This window comes from Brassica rapa, chromosome A03 (genome assembly GCF_000309985.2).
Source record: "Brassica rapa cultivar Chiifu-401-42 chromosome A03, CAAS_Brap_v3.01, whole genome shotgun sequence".
NCBI lineage: Eukaryota > Viridiplantae > Streptophyta > Magnoliopsida > Brassicales > Brassicaceae > Brassica > Brassica rapa.
Window position 1 is genome coordinate 22,559,580 of NC_024797.2, and position 21,430 is coordinate 22,581,009.

Sequence of the window (21,430 nt, forward strand, 5' to 3'; positions counted from 1 at the left end):
ATTCAATTAGGAAAAAAATGTAAACAAAACCAAAAAGTAAAAGAAATCATCATGTGTAGTGTAGTAGGAAAGAGAAACCAGGAATCATTAGATTGTGATACTTACCCAAATCAATCCAGACAGAAAAATGCTTAAAAGAAGAAGACAATAAGTACACTCTCGAGGAGCTAAGAGGAGGTTCTCGGAAGAGAACACGACGAAGAAGAAGATCGACGTGAGGCTGAGGAAAGAGAGAGAAACCATGGTGAAAGCTAGACCCGGTTCGATATGGACTAACCCAGTTCGAGGACTTGACTGAATGGTTTAGGCGGGTTTCTTCTCTGCTTCTCTTCTTTCTCTCCGGCTTTTTTATTTTTTTTCTGGTGAGGGACTTCGCTAGCAATTGAACGTATGCTCTGAAAAGACGTCTGTACCGTCGACGGTTACTGGAGCAACGATCAGCTTCACATGTCCTTCTAGCTCTTCCAAAATTCGAACACAGTAAAACACGATCACGAAAGCCTTCTGTAGTGAGAGATTCTGGTCATAGCCGTACTTTTTTTGAGAGGATTGGAATGATGAATTTAACAGGATAAGGCGTAACTTTATATAGTCGGAGATTCAGGAAAAGGAAGTGGAGGCATTCATTGATGAATTGTGAAAGGAATGGAGCTATTCTTAATGATTGCTTTAAAGACGACGTTTGGATTCAGCCTGATTTTGTAACATCTCCAGATTTTTCATCGCCGGTAAGATGAATTGTCGCAGAACATATATAGACAGCTAGAAGTTCTAATCTAAACGTCGGAGTCTCCTAGACGTACTCTACCTGACTATACATGGCCTAGTTTAGAGTGGAATAAAGGCCCATACAGATTTAAACCAATAATCTAATATCTAACCCATTAAAAACGAACCACAACGCAGGTCGTAATCTTTTTTTCTTGAAACCGATTTTTTTCGTTTTATTTTTTAAGATGACACGTGGCGTCAGAAGCCCCTATCTTCTTGCTGATGTGGAGGCCTAAGGAGAGAGACAAGCCAACTTTATTATATATGATTTATTTTATATAACAACTTCAGGTGTTGCAACAACGGATATTACGCTCACGTTGGAGGAATAAGCAAAAAGAGGAGATGAACATGCTTGAGCTTGATTTCTTGTTCGGAGTCGGGTTTCAGTTAAACGTTACCATTTCTACTTTCAATAACTATTGCTCTTTTCTACGTAGAGAGATGGTGAGGTTGACAAATATGAATTCACTGTTTGTGGAACCTTCTCTTTCTTTCAGAAGTTCTTTTGAGACCAAGCTTGTGATGAATACACTCGAGGAAGACTCTTTAATCACTCATCACAACAAGAAACAACTAGCTGCTGCTTGATTATAATTAATGTATAGATTATATATATGCATGTAGCAAACATTGTCATTCATGTCTTTAAAGACACTTGATACATCTTATGGTGGTTTATATATTTATATATATTGTGCAGTTATAACGGAACTTTCCACAAAATAGCCTAAATATAATATCATTTTCTTTTGAAAATTAAAGTGTTTTACGATTGTAGCTGACTGTATGTTTCCTTACATTTAGAGACACATGCAAATACATCATAAGATTCGCTGAGCACATAATCCATATATAAAGCATACGAGATAGGAAGTTACATTTTAAAAGGGTACCAAACCTAATAACCTTGATATTACAAGAGAACACTTATACCACTCCCATAACCTTTTACGTTGCGAGAAATTACAAGTTATCATCATGGATGAGACTTACTACCGTGGCTCAATGTGGCAACTGCACCGTTGTAACCACCACCGCCACCTCCACCGGACCGACCATTTCCGCTACCGTAACCATACCCACCACCACGGGCTCCGCCACCTCCAGAGCCATATCCGTATCCGCTTCCTGATCCGGATCCAGATCCATACCCGTATCCGGATCCTCTTCCCCACCCCGTCGACGATCTACCGGAACCTGACCCGTAACCCCATCCAGATCCTGGAGCAGAGCCCCAACCCCAGTTGTACCCCCAATTGGGCCCACGCCCCGACCCACTTTCACCTTGGTAGTTTTGGCCTGGTTGCATGTCACCTTTGGACCATGCGAATGGACGAGAAACTGAAGTCTTCACAGTGATAAAAAAGAACAAAACTAACAAGAGTCCTCTAATCATTTTCTAAATTTTGTTCTATAAGGTTCTTATATAGATCTTTTAGATTTTGTTTTGCTATGAGGTTATTGTAAGAAAGCTTCTCCCACCGGTTATATAGGCAACAGCATGAAGCAGCATTGAAATGCAAACGGTCCGTGAATAGTTGATTTAATAGTGTGAGATGGGCCAGACCCACCCTTTTCTGAAATTCTAGTCTAAAATTTTGGGAAAAGATATTTAAAAACACATTGCAAGTGTATCTCTTACACATGTTGTGAACTAATATAAACTTTTATTATATATTTTTACTTAAGATGTAGTTATCAAGTTAACAACTGTAAATAGGCACCACCGCCCTAACAATATAATAAGAAGATCAATCATGAAATCACTAGCTATGGACAATTTTTAAACTTTTTCTTGTTTTAAATATCAATTACCACTCAAAGAGTTTATCTTTATTGTCTCTAGAATAGTCGGTATTACAATATATACAGAAATGTCAAGATAAATGATTAGATATTTGATATTACTGAGATACTTGAGTTTCTTTAAAGTACAAAATATTATCTTCAAGAAACCCTTTAAGATGCGTCTCAGCGTCAATCCCACTGAGAAATTTTACTAATTGCGGCTTGTGGTTAAGAAATGTTCAGCATCATCTTCATCACTACAAATAAATACATCTATAAAGAAGCATATACACATGAAAACCATTGACAACTGAAAATTGTAGATAAATCACTATTTCATTAGTTTCTTGGACTTCCACCATAAAACTAATTGGTAATTAGTAGATTGGCCCAAGTCGTTTGTATATTACTCAAGTCTCTTTCATATTTTCTGATGTGAGATCTTCTCTCCAATGCCTTCCTTCGAAATAATGGTACGTATAACCATTAATCTCGCAAAATTCATCATATCCCCTCCAAGACCATGTTTTATTTTCTACCGATCTCGGTGAAACTGAGCCTTCTATGGACCATCAGCCAATGGGATAATCGAGCCACTGTTCGGGTTGAATTAATAGGTCAGGATATTGAACCCGCTCTGATACCATGATAAATTTTTTGGGTTTCCAACTTAAAACTAATTAACAATTGATAGATTAATCAAAATCCCTTATATATTACTCAAGTTTCTTTCGTATTTTTGATGGAGGATCTTCTCTCCAATACATCTTTATAATAAATCGTGCTACCACTTCAGTCAAAGCGATCTACTGGATTTTGCATGATACCGCTCACCTATAATGCTCTATTTTCCAGAATTTAATTTGTCTTTATACCACAAAAAGACCATAGATTTGACTATTTGGCTAAATTGGTTCACCGGGCTATTGTAATGATCCCTTGTTAAGTGCAGGTTTGTTAATGAATGTTTTTTCTATCAAGCAAACCAGATATATCGTGTTTTGAAAAAATATCACTTCAACATATCCAACTAGCTAGGATCTTAACGATTAACTAATCGAACTCAACAGGAAACCTTCCAAGCTAACATTTGCTATAGGAAATTCAGATTGTCTTTAAAAAAATAAATAATCAGATGGTCTACACATTTCTAAGATGTTTAAGGTTATTGAAAAACTGAAAATCAATAAACTATTCAAGCTTTATTTTAAAATAAAACAAAAAGCGATTTATTACATATGTACCAGATCATATGGCTTTACATAGTATATGTTAAATTAAAAATGGTTTCAAATAAGCTCGTTGTTTTGTGAAATTCTTTTTGAATGATAATATTATTACCCAGTCCTATCCTGCTATATATATTAATTGAAAAGTCACTTAAGTGATTTATGCTTAGGCATCATTCATAGGTGAAATTTAAAATTAATTCTCTTAATTTGATTTTTTGTTAGTATTTAAATTTTTATTTATTTAATTAAAGTCTTAAAAAGAAAACTAATCCTAAAACTACATGATCTAATCTATATTACCATACAAACAATTAAACATTTTAAGATAGAAGAATTAAAATAATATGTTTATAGAAACAATTAAATATCATAGATTACATTATAGAAATTTAAATAAATACATATGATATGATAGAAATAATTAAATAAACGATTTTAACATATTTTTATTAATATTGGATACAATAAATTATAGATTACAGAAAACTAATTAACCTAAACCTAATTATATTTTCTTATACTCACTATATATATATATATATTTTTTTTCTTCCTAAAATGTTTTTAATGGATACAAAACAGTCAAATATACAATTTTAAAAACATTTATTAATTTTTCAATGACAAATGTTGATTGTATAATTGAGTTATTACTTTCAGAAATGATTAAAGTATTTGTATATTTAAAAACATAAAATATATAGTAAGTCTTTTTAAATAATATTAATAAATGAAAATATTTATTATAATATAAAATTGAAAAATTGGAACATTATACTAATACGAGACTAAAGTTAATATACTATATTAATATAATTATTATAGTCTTGATTATAATAAAATTATATGGTAAATTCTTTAAAATAATATTAATCAGTGAAATTTTTATTATAATATAAATTAAAAATGAGAACAATATATTAATACATGACTAGAGTTAAAATTCTATTGATATAGTTTTGATTATAATAAAATTGACATGTTTATTTTGTAATAGGAAAAAAGAAAGGATAAATATACAAAACATCAGTGAAGAGTAATAAAACTTGTTTTTTTATATTATTGGTTGTATTCTTTGTTATTTTATATTTTTGTGTACTTAATTTTTTATTTGTTTACCAAAAAACATGTGTTTTACGTATTACTATAACTGTAAATTAATTATTTGTAACTATTTTACTTCTAAATAAAATAAAATAGTTGATAAAATAATGCGAAAATAGAAAGTGTTATAAAATAACATTTTTCTCATTAATCTTTGGTTTTTGAAAATAATGTAATAAAAAGATTTTTTGGAAACTTACAATAAAATTTATAGAATTAGCAATATATCTCAATAATATTCTAATATTATACAATACCAAAAATTTTGATTTTCAAACTATTTAAAATAAAAAGTTATTTTTAGTAGTTATGATTATTATTTAAATATAAAATTATTAACATAATATATAATTTTCATAAAATATTTATATCCGTGAAATCACGAGCAACCACCTAGTTTATATGAAAATGTGTATGCATCTTCAGTAAGTAACATTTAATTTCAGAGGTAATAAAAACATACATGTTAAATGACATGAAAATTTCAACAGGCTAAAACAACTTTGTAATCCATATTCGACGTGTAAATGTAAATAAAATATACATTTAAATTGTTTAAAAATTCGAGATGTTAAGTGATTTGAATATATTTATAGATCAGAAAGGACAATTTATTTTGTTAGCTTCCTCTTTCTTTCTTTTTTTTGTCAAAGAAATACTTTATAGAAACTTAAACCGGGCCTGAACCTAAAGTTTAGCCCAATAAAGGGTTCATTACAAGAAACTGAAGACGACGAGTAAGTTTCGCCAGAGCGTCTGCTTCACGATTCTCAGATCGTGGGATGAAAACAAAAGAGATAGATAAAAACAGAGATGAGAGATGATTGATGTCAGCCACAACACCAATAATCTCCTTAGTTATAGCTCTGTTGGTAATGGCTCAAAACTCAATTTTGACTAAATTTTTTGACTCATAGCTCTGTTGGTAATGACCTTGTTAGCTTCCTCTAAGGTCATTTCCAACCCTACTTCATTTTTGACTCAAAACTCAATTTTGGAATAAAATTTTTTCCAATCCCACTCTATATTCAACTCCGAAATGTAGTAACGGGTAAGATTACCTCATAAGAGTTGAACTTTTCTATTTATGAAATGGTCGTTTTAATCTTTAATTTTTTTGTTTCTTACTTAAAATAATATAATAACATAAAAAATATAAAACTCCACAAAAGATTATTTAATAGTTTACATAAAATATGCATAATCATAAAAGTCAAACTAAGAATACATAATATAAAATAAATATAATATAAATAAGTAATTCAATAATTAATTCGATAAATTGTTTTCGAAACTACCAAAATTGGTGATGTATTATTCAAACGGAATAGATGAATTTTTTAATCGTGGGTAAAAAATTTGATTGATTACATTTGTACTTGTTGAACTTGATATATGCACAAACAATGGGACCCAATACATAATTCAAATTACAAAACAAAACTTTGTTTTTTAATGTTCTTTTAATGCATATAAATATTTTTGAATTAGAAAAATTGCATATGATAAAAACTGCACAAATTGAAATTGGAAGATAATCTCTAGTTGTATTTTTAATGATAAATATTTAATTTAAATAAAGTATATTATTATTGAAATTTTGTAAACATAAAATAGTTGAGTTAATTGTTAAATTTTTATAAGTTGAAAGTACTACTAACAATTATTAACTAAATAAAAAAATATTTTTTTTGAGTAAAAGATGAAATAATATTTTGGAGTAAAATTTAATTTTATTTTGGAATTACACTATTTTGGAGTAAAATTTGGAGTAATACATCGGAGATGTTGTAATATATATCTACGGTTGTCTTATTGCTTTGTGGTGTACGTGATGGTTGTTTTGCAATTACTGTATTTATCCTTAATGATTGTACTCATTCTACATGTTTTACACTTTTTTTTTGTAACAACACGTTTTAAACTTATCCACAAGCTTAACATTAATCACAAGTTTTATAGTAATTTTGTTATCCCCAGCAATGATTATATGTATAGTGCATAGTCATACTGGAAGTGTTTGGCTCTAAGAAATATCTAAAGGATACTTTTTGGAATGATGGCAACTTTTAACATATTTTCAACGGGGGAAGCGGTCCACACGCACAACTTCCTACGGTGGAGCAACTACCATATGCTATATCTCTTTTAGGATATTTATCGAATAGTCATAATCTATATTCGTTATACCTATCCCCCTCCCCCTCCCCGAAAAAAAAGATGGGCTAATTGGCTTACTAGCCACATTTCGGTGAGAACTCAAGGAAATGGACATGATTTTGACATAATACAGTCACTAACTTTTTGCCTTAATTTCTGCCGGTTATAGCCTTATATGTAACAGGTTACTGGTTCTTTCAGATGGAGAAAACAACGTGGTGGTTTTCTGTCCCCTAATAACAATGAAACACTTTTAGAAGCGCGTACATAAACCATATTCAAAATCAAAAGAAAAAAAAGATGCAGAGAGAGGAATTGATGATAAGTAAGTGTAAAAGACAACGTTAAACAAACGGAGAATCCATGAACTGTAGTTCCATACTATATATTGTAGATAGAATAATATAAAAACAAATATAGTTCCAATTGAAAGAGCATCTATATTGGACAGTTAAAATATGCATGATATACGCAAAGTATGTAATACTTTATCCAAAATGAAGTTATATATTGCCAAAATAAGTCTGATATTGCAAAAATATAAGTTACCATCTTATGTTCCCTTCATAACACTGCAAAGAAAGTTTAATTTCCATTTCAAAGTAGTACTACACATAATAGAGAATACTATTTTTTTATATCGTAGAACTATTCCATATGGTAACATAACCATATCATTTATAAAGTAAAAATGCAAATCAAACACAACGTACTGGTGACTAGTAAAATGCATTACCATTCTACATGAGGCATATATAATAGAAATGGTAAAAATATATTTGCAATCTAAAGATCATTTTAACATATTTTTCAAATGCTGATATGGTCATGTCTTCATGGAAGGTGGTAATGCATGCCCCAATGCCAACTCCAATCGTACATAAACTAAACTCTATCAACTATCACTAAACCCTACATAAAATATAAACCCTAATCTAATATCAACTCTAATCTTCCATAAACTAAACCCTTGCCATTAATCACTAAACCCTATATGGAAATATAAACCCTAATCCAATGTCAACCCCAATCTTTCATAAACTAAACTCCCAAGTAACATGCATTTTCATTCTACATGAGCTATAGAATATAAAATGTGACAAACGATATAGCATAGTACATGTATATATTGTTCAAATTTTGAAATGTCTATGATTATTGGGGCAAATATTATATACTATGTTATATCGGTAAACTAAATCTACATGTAATAAAAGGGACATGTATTTACATTCTTCATTAGCCACATGAAATACAAAGCTAATGGGAATGATAATATAACATTTGAGAGTAAAAACTAAACCCAAGTTAAGAAAATATAAACCCCAATACATAGGTAACCCAAATCTTTGTGAAATTAAATCCACATGTCATACTATTGAGAACATGTATTTATATTCCTCATGACCAACATGAAATACAAAGCTAATGGGATTGGTAATAGAACACTTGATAGTAAACACTAAACCCAAGTTAAGAAAATACAAACCCGAATACATAGGAAACCCAAATCTTATGAAAATATAAACCTCATGAGCCACATGGAATTTGCTGTGGGAAACGTAGGTACAATCTCCTGCGAATGTTATTCCATATGATTGTGCTATGTATTTATTATTTTAAATGTTCCATTCCATATACCATATACTATGTTACTTGGATACAAATCTAATGGGGGAGTGGTAAAACTACACTTGACATTAAACACCTAACACAAGTTGATGACATCTATTACATATGAAAGAGTAGGAGGATGCCACGTACACCTCCTGATTTACCAAGATATCTTCACCGTGTAAATTTAAAAAATGGGTATAAGGTAATGATTACGAGAAGGGAAATGTGTGTTATAGGGTTACGAGAAGACTTTTATTCCATTGGAACAGTACTATTTAAAATGGTACTATGTGTATAGTAGATCAAGCATTGAGCACCATGATATACAAAGATAAATGGGATGGTAACCAAACAATCGATAATAAACACTAAACCCAAGTTAGAAAAGTATAAACCCTAATCCCTAGACAACCCAAATTTTACTGAAATTAAATCATGGTAAATACCTCATATATGAACACCAAACGTACAAACTTACACAACCTAATTCCAAATTTAAACAGAGAGAGACTGCAAATAAGATCATTTCCATTTCATATACACTGAATCAAATAGAAATAGAGGCAGTTATAAGTGCAAAGTCTTGAATAGCATACCGAATTGGCTTCTCCACGAAAAGCCACTAAAGTTCGAAGTCCGTCTCATTGATCAACTGTCGTGAAAGAAGGTAATGAAGAAACATAACCGAGAAGGTATGGGACCCCATCTTCAGTACTTGGCCAAACTGTGAAGTACTCAACATCGTCAGATCCTCATCCTCTAATGCACTCTTTATCACTTCAATCCAACGGAGATTGAAATAGTTGTTAACCTTTTTCTTGCCACTAGGTTCGCTGCTTGTCTCAAACAATCTACTTGGAAGCTCTAACTCGTCCATATAAAACCTGAAGAATGGAAAGTAAGAGAGTCAAAGAGTGAAGATGGTTCACAATGTCATATGCAATATATAAATGAATAATGAGCTAAACAGGGTAAGAACCGGCAACGGAATGGAACAACATATTATGTGAAAGTACCATTCCATGTGAAATAGAATATTATGAATAACATACTATTCCAGTTAATATGACACTCATCAGGCTAAATATACAGATACAGACGTAACATACATGTGGTTTGGGTTTAGTGTTCCACAAAATAATCGATATTTCTAGACAATGAACAATGGACCACAAAGACAGAAACCCCAAAGCAAGCATAACTTAGATTAACGACATCAGACTGAGAACCACACCCAAACACAAAGTGAGACAGATAAAACATTATTGCAAGTGCTACTATCCTAAATGGAATGGTTTAATGGGATATGAATACTTACGCTGTTGTCAAAGCAGAGAAACATAGATGAATCAGAAAGCCAAAAAACTTACGCTGTTGTCAAAGCTCTGAGAAAACGCCTCTGTGAAGTTGGAGATGCCGGCGGTGTTACTCCCCTGCGCCGAAACCGTCGCGCAAAACCGAACCACCGACACCCGTAAAGCCGAAGCCGATGAGAAGGAAAGATGACAGAGATGAAAAGTTGATTGCAGTGAGAGGCGAGCCGTAGGAGCAGAGAAGCGGCAGGGTCGTTTGGAATTCTAGAGAGAACCGACGAAGAAAGCGAGAAGGAGAAGGTGTGTGGAATGGGAGAATACACGATTTACTTTGGACAATAAACGTTATTTTTTTTTTAATTGTAGCAGGTTAGCCGGTGAAAGAAAAAGGGTAGGATAGTATTATTATGTATTATTGACGCCGTATATATATCTGTTAGGTAAAAATGCTATATGGTAAATTACCTTTTTTTTTTCATGTCTATAGCCTCCAATTTCCCAAAAAAGATCCGGTCAGAAAATCGGCATTAAGTACTCTTTTGTTTTATTTAAATTTTATCTTCATTATATAACATAATTTGTTAAATAAAGAAACATAATTTGCAAGTTAAAGTTTGAGCAATTTTCTCAAATAACTTTTTTTAAGTTTTGGTCAGAAAATAGCTTTCAAAAAAGAAAATGACCAAAATAATTTTTTTTTATTTTAAAAATTTTAATATTTATTTTTTATTTTTTAAAATTTAAAACTCTATCCCCAAAATCTCACTTCTTAACTCTAAATCTTAAGTTTAGATTAGTTAACCATATGATAATTTATTTTATTTTAATAAAATTTATTTTGATTATTTTATTTATTAGGAGCTATTTTTACAAAAATAAACTAAAAAGATTATTATAGGGAACTTTTTTTAAAGTTTCCATTTGGGCTATTTGTTCTACTAGTGTCTCAGTGTAATAAATTAACAAACAGTATGTGACCCTTAACTTGCGCCACATGCTGGACTCTCACCGGTCACTACTATTTCCACCAACTTCCTCTATTGTTACACAACATATAAGTATGTATATGCATATGTATTTTCTTCATGTGTTCTATACAAACGCGTTTATAACAATTATGATGACAAGAAAATCCCACGGGCTGACGGAATAAGCAACAAAGAACAACTTTAATGCAGCACAATTATGTAGCGACTACAAAGACCGTGCTCTCGAAGATTCAAACAGTTCATGGTACATTATTCTTGTAATTCGAACTCGAACACAAGATACAGGAGCATCGATAATCGATTAATCATTGGTTCCACTTTAAATTTATGTCACATATGTAAGGTTGATTTTTCCCTTTAAAAAAAAGTTGATTAATCGTCTTTTTTTTTTTGGGAAATTAGGCTCTATAGCCACACAAAAATGCCTAATTCACTATCTACACAATTTCCCTAACAGATCTATACACGTCGTTACTTTTCTATATTAATACTGTTTTGCCCCTTATGTCAACCGGTGAAACCTGCAAAACAAAAAATAATTTTTAGTGTTAATTATTAAGCGTAAAACAGTAAATTGTGGCTTACCTTTCTCCACATCCTCTGGCACCGGAGTAACCCCGTCGCCTCCGTCTGCATCTCTTCAATTTTTGATATCTCCTTCACTGTTATAAACATCCGTCTCTACTCCGCTTCTGAAATCGGCTCCCAATCGGCAGCGTTAAGTCCGCAGCGGCGCCTTCCAACAACCCGTTAAGTCCGCAGCAGTTGCAAAAGATTTGATCACCTCCATCTATACGAACGACACCATCATCGCGTCACCACCGTATGTTCTTCTCTTCTATTTAATGTATCAACAATAAAATCTGTCTCTTTGATGCGGTTATATGTATTATCTCCACTAATATCGCAAGATACATTTATATTTTGTCGCCGTGGATGACCTAAGTTGATCGGAGAAGATGAACAATTTCTGTTTATTTTGTTCTATTCTATTCGCATATAGAATAGAAATGTATTATGTTTGTTATATTCATGTTATGAAATGCAATATATTATGCTACTTTTCTATTTTATTATGTTCCATTCTATTTGATGATTACTAAAGAGTGTTTTATTTTGTTTAGAAATATAGTTTTGAACAAGTAAATATCATACAATGATCTAGATTGTGTAGTTTAATATTACATAATATAATTTAATTTACATAATATATGTTATTTTTTAGATTTTGATATTTGAGTTTAGGGTTTATATTTAGGTTTAGTGTTTATACATGGGTTTAGGGTTTAGTGAATATAGTTTACGGTTTAGTATTTAGAAGGTGAGGGGATATGGTTGGGGTCAGCATTAACTTCTTCGATGAAATCATAAATATTTCATTATTTCACCAATATATACCATGCTATTTATTTTGTTCCATTCTATTTGGGTTTAGAGTTTATTTTTGGGTTTAGGGTTTAGTGAATCATATTTAGGGTTTAGTATTTAGAAAGTGAGGGGTTTTGGTTGGGGTAAGCATTAACTTTAATTTCTTCCATGAAATCATAGATATTTCATAATTTCACCAATATATAACATACTATTATTTTGTTCCATTCTATTTGGGTTTATAGTTTATATTTGGGTTTAGGGTCTAGTGAATAGGGTGTAGGGTTTAGTGAATATGGTTTAGGGTTTAGTATTTAGAAGATGAAGGGGTATGGTTGGGGTCAACATCAACTTTTTCCATGAAATCATAGACATTTCTTACATGCAATCGTATACATTTCATAATTTCACTAATATGTATTATGTTATTTATTTTGTTCCATTCTATTTGGGTTTAATATTTATATTTGGGTTTAGGGTTTCTATTTGGGTTATGGTTTAGTGATTAGAGTTTAGGGTTTAGGGTTTAGTATTTAGAAGGGTTTATATTTAGGGTTTATATTTTTCGTGTAGGGTTTCGTGATGATTAGATAGGGTTTAGTTTCTGGAATATTGGGTTCACCATTGGGAAAGCATTACTTGTTTCTGTTCTGTTTGGATATGGAATAGAACACTTCTGAACTTTCATACCATGTGTTTTAATTTTGGTGATATATTGGTATATTACATAATATAATTTAATATAACATAATTTAGTTTAATATTACATACCATTATGTATTTTTTAGATTTTGATATATGAGTTTAGGGTTTATATTTGGGTTAGGGTTTAGTGATTAAATTTTAGGGTTTAGTTTTTATCTGATATGGAATAAAACTTAGATGATATGGAATATAAATCTTGATGTTTATGTATGTGATCAATAAAGTTATACGTGGATAGCTTTTTCTTCTTTCAAAAAACCACAAATACATACTTTCAGTATTATAAGAGGTGTTACTATGGCTCACAAAATGACCATGTCGTTTTTTTTATGTGAAGGAACTGGGTACCTGTTACCAACAAGGATATAACCGGCTGTAATGATGGCAAAAAGACAGTCACTACATTCTGTCAAAATCATGTCTATTCTTTTGATTTTCCTCTGAAATATGGCTATTAAGCCAATAAGCCCTTTTTTTTTTCAGTTGAGGTAGCAGCCTTTAGTCGTTATAAGTTTTTTTTTTGGTCTAACGTTATAAGTTTGATTAGAATATCAATGTTAAGTTTGATATCTTTATGGACTTCATGGGAATTCACGCTGATGTAAAACACATATTCTAACTCTCCTATTTGTGGAATGAAACTTCTTTATTACAAATCCAAATTTGTTAAACTCCAACATTAAATCACGAAAACATTTTTTATATTAAAATGAATATTGAATACAGAAAACAACAACCTTCTAATTCTCGCAACAATAAAAAAAACCCAGCATTCCAAGCTGTTGAGCTTGAATAGTACCAATTAATACCACGATAATTATCTTTATTAAAAAGTCAAAACCAATATATTAAAATTAAAAATTGAAAAAAATCAGAGAACAATGATAACTAAACCCTAGATCTGAATCTTAGTGGAAATTGAGCTTTGAGATTCTTACGTATAGGATACTTAATTAGGCCCTAACATATTAAACTAGGCCTTCTTAGCTTGGAAAAATGTTTTACAAAACTAAACGTTAATTTAATTCAACCCAGCCCACATTTGTGTTTAATCCTCACCTCCTATGTAGGTGCATATAATTCACATTATGCAAGAATTCACATTATGTGCTGCATAATTCACATTATTCACATTATGAAATCTCAAACTCTTATGTTAGTGTAGGTGCTGCATAATTCACATTATGCAAAAAGTGCATGTTATTTTCTATTGTTAAAAATGATGAAGGGTGGAATTAAAATAGTGTTTACTCTTGCCCAAAAAACTCAAAGAAATTTATATATGATAGCAGTGACAAAAAAAACAAGATGACAAATAACAAGTTAGTATGTATGAATTATCCATTTGAAAAATTTCCAAGTTAGGAGAAAAAAATGAAAAATTTCTATCGACAAAAAACTCTATTTCTTATCAGATATGTGTTTCAATCAACCTTAATTACAATCACTTTGGCGGGAATAAATTAGTCGCAAACATGGTGGACTACATCAGACTGCGAATCTGCGAGCCGTTTGCAGAGCTACATCGACAAGACAGCGAAGGATCACAATTACACAAAAATTGAGGAGAAAAGGCTATGAAGAAGCGATGAGAAGATGGTTTGACACACGATGATTCTCTTGGTCTCTGTTTGAGTTCAAGCTCTTTACCATACAAAGTTACAAACATTTAACTAGCTGATAGTTTTTTTACACAATGTTGCAATTTTTTAAGAAAAGTTTTCGTGGCCGAATTTTTTTTACATTCATTCAGAAAAAAAAAATCCTGTCACCACAAGTTTTCTGAGAACAAATTTTGTTTTTTTTTATTCTGAACCAATCAAAATATGGAACAAGTGTCATATAAATAAAAGGACAACCAATAAAAGCTCGGCCACGTATGATTCTTATTCCTTGTTTTACACAAGCCTCAATTGATTATGAGAGATTACAAAGAATGAGGAGGGAGGAGCCAGCTGGATCCTTGGATGTAGCCGAGCGAGATGAAAGAGTTAGCTTCTATGTTGTCAATGTCTTGTGTATACTTAACTCTCTTTTCCTTTCGCGATCCTGGTCCTGAGCACTTATACTCTCCATAGAACACCGTCCTGCTCATCCATCCGTGTAAATTTACATATAAATATATTTGTTGACATACCATTTTGTTAGTGCATCATATAATATAATAAAATGGTTTTTGATTACATACTTGTCACGCTCTGTTTGGGTGTTTTCATGCCATCCAGACGGGTTTACAACACTTGACATGTCAGTGTATGCGTAGACGACCTTGGGGTGGCTCATCCATGCTCGACCCAAGTAAATCCCAGTTCCAGTCCCTGTAACCTTGCAGTGCACGAATGAATACCCGCTTTTCTCTTCCGTGCTTTTCCCCGCATGAGCTGTGATCACTCTGAGTCCATCTCCCACAACGTTTAGTTGTGTACTCTTTTCATGCATCAACCAAAAAGGAGGATTTTAGTTAGAAATCATCACGAAAACATGCATGTATACAAGAGTTTAGGTCTTAGGTACGTACGAGGTATAAAGAGCGTCCGCTCCCAAAGATGAAATCAAATGTCCCTTCGATGTAACAGTCTTTGAAGAAATGGTTTCCAGTGTCATCACAAATCGTGTCTTGATAACCATAGAATTTACAGTTATAGAAAGCTGCTTTGTTGCCAGAGATTCTCATAGATAAAGCTTGTGCTCCTTTCCTTTTCCCATCCGGCATTGGAGCAGAATTCTACCAATTTTTTAAAATGTTATCTAGACATCTTTTTTGTTACAATGATGAATCTAGGGTTTATTACGTAGGCTACCTAAATTCATATCAGTAAGTTTTTAAGAGATGAAAAAATACCTTGACAATGATGTTAATGGCCATGAAGTAGTCGGACAAGACAATGAGAGTTGCGCTATCGACTGTTCCGTATTCGGCTGCCGTACCATCGAATGTCAACACGGGCATCGCATTTGGATCACCGTACAATGTGATGAAAGGCTTGTTTCTATCGATCGTAACCTTCTCTTTGTATTCACCGTGACCTAACTTGATGATCACGCGTTCCTTGTTCCCTACGGGTACACTATTTATCGCCTCGGTTAATGTCTTGAAATCGCCTCTTCCATTTTGCCTCACCTGCATTTATAGATACACCAAACTTATTCTCATGAATAAAACCCATGTTTAATTATTATCATGCATTATTTTGGCGGCCTAGTTGACTTTAGCATTGATCGATTTAGTTACAATTTATTTAGAACACTAGTACTATTTGAATGTAATGATCTGAATATTGTTATGCCTTAATAACACGCGGGGTAGCCTCAGCAGTCAACAGAGCTGGATCTAACGTGTCTTTTCTACTAGCCAACGAAGGGACGTTGTTGTTGAACCACTGCTCGATTCGGTTTTTGTTCTGAGGAATTGGTGTAGCATCGTTACCATAAACCACGGGCCATGTAATCACGACAAGCAAGATTGTTAGTATTAAGGACACACAATTGTATCCCATTTCTTACTACTTTTTTGTAGAATAAAGATGAATAACTCTTGTTCTTTTCTGATGGTATATGTATACCTTCGCCGAAAGTTAAAGAACACTTAATTGCCATTCATTTTTTACCCTAATTTGGTTTCTGTTTCTTGCAGCTCTTTATTCGTTTTATCCCTAACTATATATATACATTTTTAAGTTCTTCGACTTAACTAAATTAGTTAAGGTGTAAACCTGTTAGTTTTGTTTTTGGGACAAATGATTTGCTAATAAGTATTAAAACCAAACATAATAGTAATATATGCCAAGATTGATTAGTTGAATTCACATATATAACACCAAGATCCATGATGTGATGACACAGCTTGGATGTGAGAAATACATCAACTAATTTGCATATACTCAGCCCAACAATCAAAATTGGCATAAGCAAGTATTTTCTGTTCATATTAATTTGTAAATATAAATAAAGTATGCAACAACGAATAATTATGCGACATCTCAACATAGGCTGAAGCCTTCTATGTAAAAAAAAAGTGTACTAGACTAATAGTATATACAGATTGCATGAGAAGTATTAACAGGTTGTTTGCGTGTGCCTCAAGACACATCTTTGACTCAAAAATAGAACCCTAACTTGAAAAATCAGGCCTCAAGACAAGGAAATGAAGGCTTGAGCAGATTTAGCGACTTTGATGAAGACATCTTCGAGAGTTGTGTCGGCAAGTCCCCAAGCAAAGACTGTGAAGTTGGATTTGGCCTTTTCTACAGCCCTAAACACCTCAGCAATCCTAACTTCTTGCTTTGGGAGCTCGAACTTCTGTGTACCAGCGAGATGATATACTTTCTTGGCGTTGGGAGACACAGTTGAAACCAATCTCTCGACATCTTCCTCATGTTCTGAAGATGTTGTCATCGTGAACACATATGATCCACCGTATCTGCTCTTTAGTTCCTTGGAGTTTCCTATGCATTGCAAGGCTCCGTCTACAAATATCCCCAATCTATCGCATAGAAACTCTGCTTCTTCCATCGAGTGAGCTGAAAATGAAGTCTTAACGTTAAGGTTAAGTCTAGTTTGAGAAGAACACTTAATCACATCCCATATATAATCTAAGAAAATAATATATGTATGTATATACTTGTGAGGATAATTGCTGTGTTTTGTTTTGCACGCTGAATCACATCCCATAAGTTCTTCCTCGAGGCTGGATCAAGTCCTGTGCTTGGCTCATCCAAATAAACTACCTAATTAAGAGAATGATTAATCACACCTTAGGTTTGTTAATAACTAACATGACCCATTCATTGCTTGAAAACACGACACAACTAACAAGAATGCATGTACCTTGGGGTTCCCAATAAGTGATATAGCCACACTAAGCCGCCTTTTCATACCTCCACTGTAATTTCCAGCAGGCTTGTCGCCAACTCCTCCATCGAAAAGGCTGACACTCTTTAGAGATTCTTCCACGGCCTTCAAATTATTATTTATATATATATATATCCATTAATTAACAATATGTCTTCTGGAATTATAACACAAAAACTAAACTAAGTTAGCAAGGTGCGGCAGATATATATACTTGCGTTAGAGCAGAGCCCTTAATGTTCTTGAGTCGCCCGTAAAAGAGAAGATGTTCTCTTCCTGTTAATGTTTCCCAAAGCAAGCTGAAATCAAGAGAATGCTATAAAAACAAATATGTTCTTTAAAATGTTCCTTATTTGCTTGGTAATGAAAGAAAATGCAAAAGTATTGTTAAAGAGCATTTACTCGTGCTGTGGGCATACACCCATGCTAGTGTATACTTTGTTCATATCCTTGCATATGTCCAAACCTTGAACCAATGCTGTTCCAGATGAAGGTTTGAGTAGCCCAGTCATCTATCACAACAACCAAAAATACAGTACAAGATTACAAACTTTGACACTCTCTAACGTTTTTTTTTGTTAAACTGTTTTGGGAAACTGACCATACTAATGAAGGATGTTTTTCCAGCGCCATTAGGTCCAAGCATGCCGAAGCATTCTCCAGAAGGCACGTCGAGATATAACCCTCTTACTGCCATTTTTGGAGGGTTTCCATCTCTACCTGGATACACTTTTTTCAAGTTGTCACACAAGATGGCGTGCCCTGCGCTACCTTCATTTCTCAATTGTTGCACCTTTTCCCTCTGTTTATTATCTCATTTTATGTTAATATCAAAGAAACATGGAAAGGCTAAAAAGATGACGTTTTAAACATACCTCCTGAGAGACATCTATTTTTCCCATATCTATGGAGACTTTTTTAGAATCCACCCTCTGCATGGTAGGCTTACTTGGTATAGATGAAGATTTCTTGAAAAGGTTCAAGAAAAAGAAAGGGTGCTTCCCAGATGAGAAAACTTGATCAATATAGAAAGCTATGATGAGAGCCAGAAACCACTCTATTGACATGATGCATAAAACTTCACCCATTCCACTATCACTGAGATCTTGCCACTTCATCCCATTTCCCCTGGAGGCATATTGTGAAAACTCATACAACCCGCGGTACAAAGAAAAACCAGGATACAATTCCAAGGCAACAATCCATTCCTCTGTAAAGCATATAGATATTATATACCAAAAACAAAGCAGTGAGTGATAAAAATGAGCATGTTTTTCTTGTTAAAATTAAGTTACCTGGGAATGACTGATTTTCAAGCATCGTTTGGAAGAGAAAGCTGCCTAAGAGGCCAGTACCGTACACCAATATGTAAGCAACGACTACATTTTATCCATAAAGACAAAGAGACCGTTCAAATTTTTGAAAACTGGCATGTTTTTGATGAGAAATGTAATATGTTATTATTTTACCTGTAACAGTCTTAACCTTTGAGAATATTGAAGAAACTAGAAAACCAATGGCTATTTGAAGATTTAAGTAGATAAAATAGAAAACGAACTGGATGCTATAGGAATTGAGCCGAAAGTACTTGAGTCCTATCACTGACCCAAATATCACCAAAGAAGCAACGTACAACACAGATATGGTTAGAAAATAGGCATATGAAATCAACCAATATGGACCATCGCCTAGGCCGTGCATTTTCATTATAATCCTTAGACGTTCTTGTTTCTCATACACCAATGATGTCAAGATCACCTGCATGATTTATAGCTAGTCATTTCACATACAATGGGATAAATTAAAAAAAAAAACATCCAAGTTATTTGTAAGAGAGAACTTACGGGGAACAAAAGAAGAACAACCCAAGTGAAGAAAAGTGGGCCAAGCAAAGACGCAATGTCAGTATTAAATCTAGTTGCGTGTTTAGGAACTTCTTTGACAAACTCAAATAATATCCTAAGCCCGGGGCCTTTCAGAAACTTCAGATAAGCATTTGATATCTGCAGAGGCATATGTTACAATGAGAGAAACATGATTGTAAGTGAATGCATGCCTTGACTCTTGAAAGTACAACATGATACCTGATTGATAGATCGGGGAACTCGGACCAGCTTTACAGGCCCAGTTGAAAACTCGTCCTTGTAGGTTGAGTTATACCAGATGGTCACATTGAAGTTTTTCTTATCCGTATTCATGAGATCATATGCTAATGCAAAGAAACAATGAGGTGGATCCTAAACATACGCTATGAAGATAATATATAAATGTAATAAGTAAATGGAAGACAATTTCAAAACCTGCAGCGATCTCATTTGTAATCCCAGCAGGGTTTCCCCTATAACTACCCTTGAAAAGCTCATTATTGACATCTGCAGAGTTATTTCTCCAGAGACACAACCCTTGAACACACTTCACCTCTGAGATATTTAGACACAAAACCACTTCATATTAGTTTATCATCTTTCAAGTCAAACTTTTTCTTCGAACATCACAAGAAAGAAGTAAAAAAAAAAGTCATACCTGTCTGAATTTTTTCGAGAGAGAGTGGCCATGTAGAGTTTGCAGTGCACAGAGGTTGGATATTGTAGATGGGGAGACCTGGGGCAAGACCTGGATCTGCGTAATTGTCTTTAGCTGCTGCTATTGGTGAACCCTAAAATTAAAAAAAGGAGATGGAATGAGTGTAGACTCTTGCACTCAAATTCAGACATATATATAGCCTTTAAAAGAAAGACATACCAAGATATTATTGGCTAAAGTAGGCAAGAGGTCGGAGGAATTAACCGCAAAAGAAGTAGCAAATATATTCGCGGATATAGCTGAAAGAGAACACGCTTGGGTAAGTTTCACATGCAGCAAGGATAAATAAAAGAGTTACGTATCAAACAAGGAAGATAAGCATATACCTTTACCAAGGGGCTGTTTTTCACCAGTCATAAGTATAGTTACAGGACAAGATCCTCCCATTGTTCCTCTACAGGACTTGTCAGGGAGGTCTTTGTAGGGAAGAAAATCGGTTTTAACAGAACGGAGTTCATGCTGTGGAATCTGCAACATGGGAGGCAACATGGGAGGGTTTGGGATGGGACACATACCACCAGATAAGTCAGCGTTACTCTTACAATCACCAGTCATATCAGAGACACCCTTCATCAGCGCATCGAGAACATGTTGAATCGCTAGGAGAATTAAGCAGAGGAAGAGTGGAACTAGGATGAGCCTTACATTTGTCCATATATGTTTCCTCTGCATTTCAATTTCCATTAATTAAATAAACCCTTTTCTCAACTATATATATATAAGAAGTGGTGGTACTTGCTATTTAAATTTAATCAGAGAGGAAACAGACCTGGTAGGTTAAGTTCTTCCTGAGTAACGCATTTGCCTGCATCCAAAAACTTGCCTGACTAGGATCAGCCATCAATGAAGATAGAAAGAACGTTGGAGAATAGCCAAACACTTAAATTTGGAAACAAAATATCACAACATATAATCAGTTATAAGGAAAAGATAAATAAATAGAACT

The 21,430-nt window shown here is 33.3% G+C and overlaps 3 protein-coding genes across 4 annotated transcripts; all 3 read right to left on the reverse strand.

The window, feature by feature from the left end:
- Positions 1-358: 358 nt before the first annotated feature.
- On the reverse strand, positions 359-2,219 carry LOC103860617 (putative glycine-rich cell wall structural protein 1). Its single transcript, XM_009138258.3, has one exon. It carries the CDS (start codon positions 2,168-2,170, stop codon positions 1,751-1,753), a length of 420 nt encoding a protein of 139 aa, XP_009136506.1. The 5' UTR covers positions 2,171-2,219; the 3' UTR covers positions 359-1,750.
- On the reverse strand, positions 1,434-16,602 carry LOC103860618 (putative pectinesterase 63). Its single transcript, XM_009138260.3, has 5 exons — positions 16,338-16,602; positions 15,893-16,171; positions 15,569-15,775; positions 15,239-15,477; positions 1,434-15,137 (listed from the first exon to the last, which is right to left on the reverse strand). Exons 1-5 carry the CDS (start codon positions 16,545-16,547, stop codon positions 14,978-14,980), a joined length of 1,095 nt encoding a protein of 364 aa, XP_009136508.1. The 5' UTR covers positions 16,548-16,602; the 3' UTR covers positions 1,434-14,977.
- A 347-nt stretch (positions 16,603-16,949) lies between these two features.
- Positions 16,950-21,338, reverse strand: LOC103861122 (ABC transporter A family member 12). 2 transcript variants are annotated; one of them, XM_009138826.3, is made up of 16 exons: positions 21,254-21,338; positions 20,811-21,150; positions 20,644-20,723; positions 20,425-20,557; positions 20,202-20,321; positions 19,986-20,110; positions 19,746-19,904; positions 19,371-19,659; positions 19,197-19,280; positions 18,777-19,111; positions 18,503-18,703; positions 18,304-18,413; positions 18,116-18,200; positions 17,878-18,006; positions 17,672-17,777; positions 16,950-17,570 (listed from the first exon to the last, which is right to left on the reverse strand). In XM_009138826.3, exons 1-16 carry the CDS (start codon positions 21,323-21,325, stop codon positions 17,182-17,184), a joined length of 2,757 nt encoding a protein of 918 aa, XP_009137074.2. In that variant the 5' UTR covers positions 21,326-21,338; the 3' UTR covers positions 16,950-17,181. The 2 variants fall into 2 exon arrangements, with proteins under 2 accessions (XP_009137074.2, XP_018512760.2); XM_018657244.2 differs by having other exon boundaries at positions 17,283-17,583.
- Positions 21,339-21,430: the final 92 nt, after the last annotated feature.

What these genes read in the sequence shown, in the direction of transcription:
- LOC103860617 (XM_009138258.3), bottom strand. Translation starts at nt 2,170, where the DNA reads ATGATTAGAGGACTCTTGTTAGTTTTGTTCTTTTTTATCACTGTGAAG.
- LOC103860618 (XM_009138260.3), bottom strand. Translation starts at nt 16,547, where the DNA reads ATGGGATACAATTGTGTGTCCTTAATACTAACAATCTTGCTTGTCGTG. An exon ending in CCATTAACATCATTGTCAAG is followed by an intron (nt 15,776 to 15,892) that starts GTATTTTTTCAT and finishes AAAAATTGGTAG; the next exon opens with AATTCTGCTCCAATGCCGGA. An exon ending in GCGGACGCTCTTTATACCTC is followed by an intron (nt 15,478 to 15,568) that starts GTACGTACCTAA and finishes ATGCATGAAAAG; the next exon opens with AGTACACAACTAAACGTTGT.
- LOC103861122 (XM_009138826.3), bottom strand. Translation starts at nt 21,325, where the DNA reads ATGGCTGATCCTAGTCAGGCAAGTTTTTGGATGCAGGCAAATGCGTTA. An exon ending in TACAAATGAGATCGCTGCAG is followed by an intron (nt 20,111 to 20,201) that starts GTTTTGAAATTG and finishes TCTTTGCATTAG; the next exon opens with CATATGATCTCATGAATACG. An exon ending in AAATAGATGTCTCTCAGGAG is followed by an intron (nt 18,704 to 18,776) that starts GTATGTTTAAAA and finishes GATAATAAACAG; the next exon opens with AGGGAAAAGGTGCAACAATT.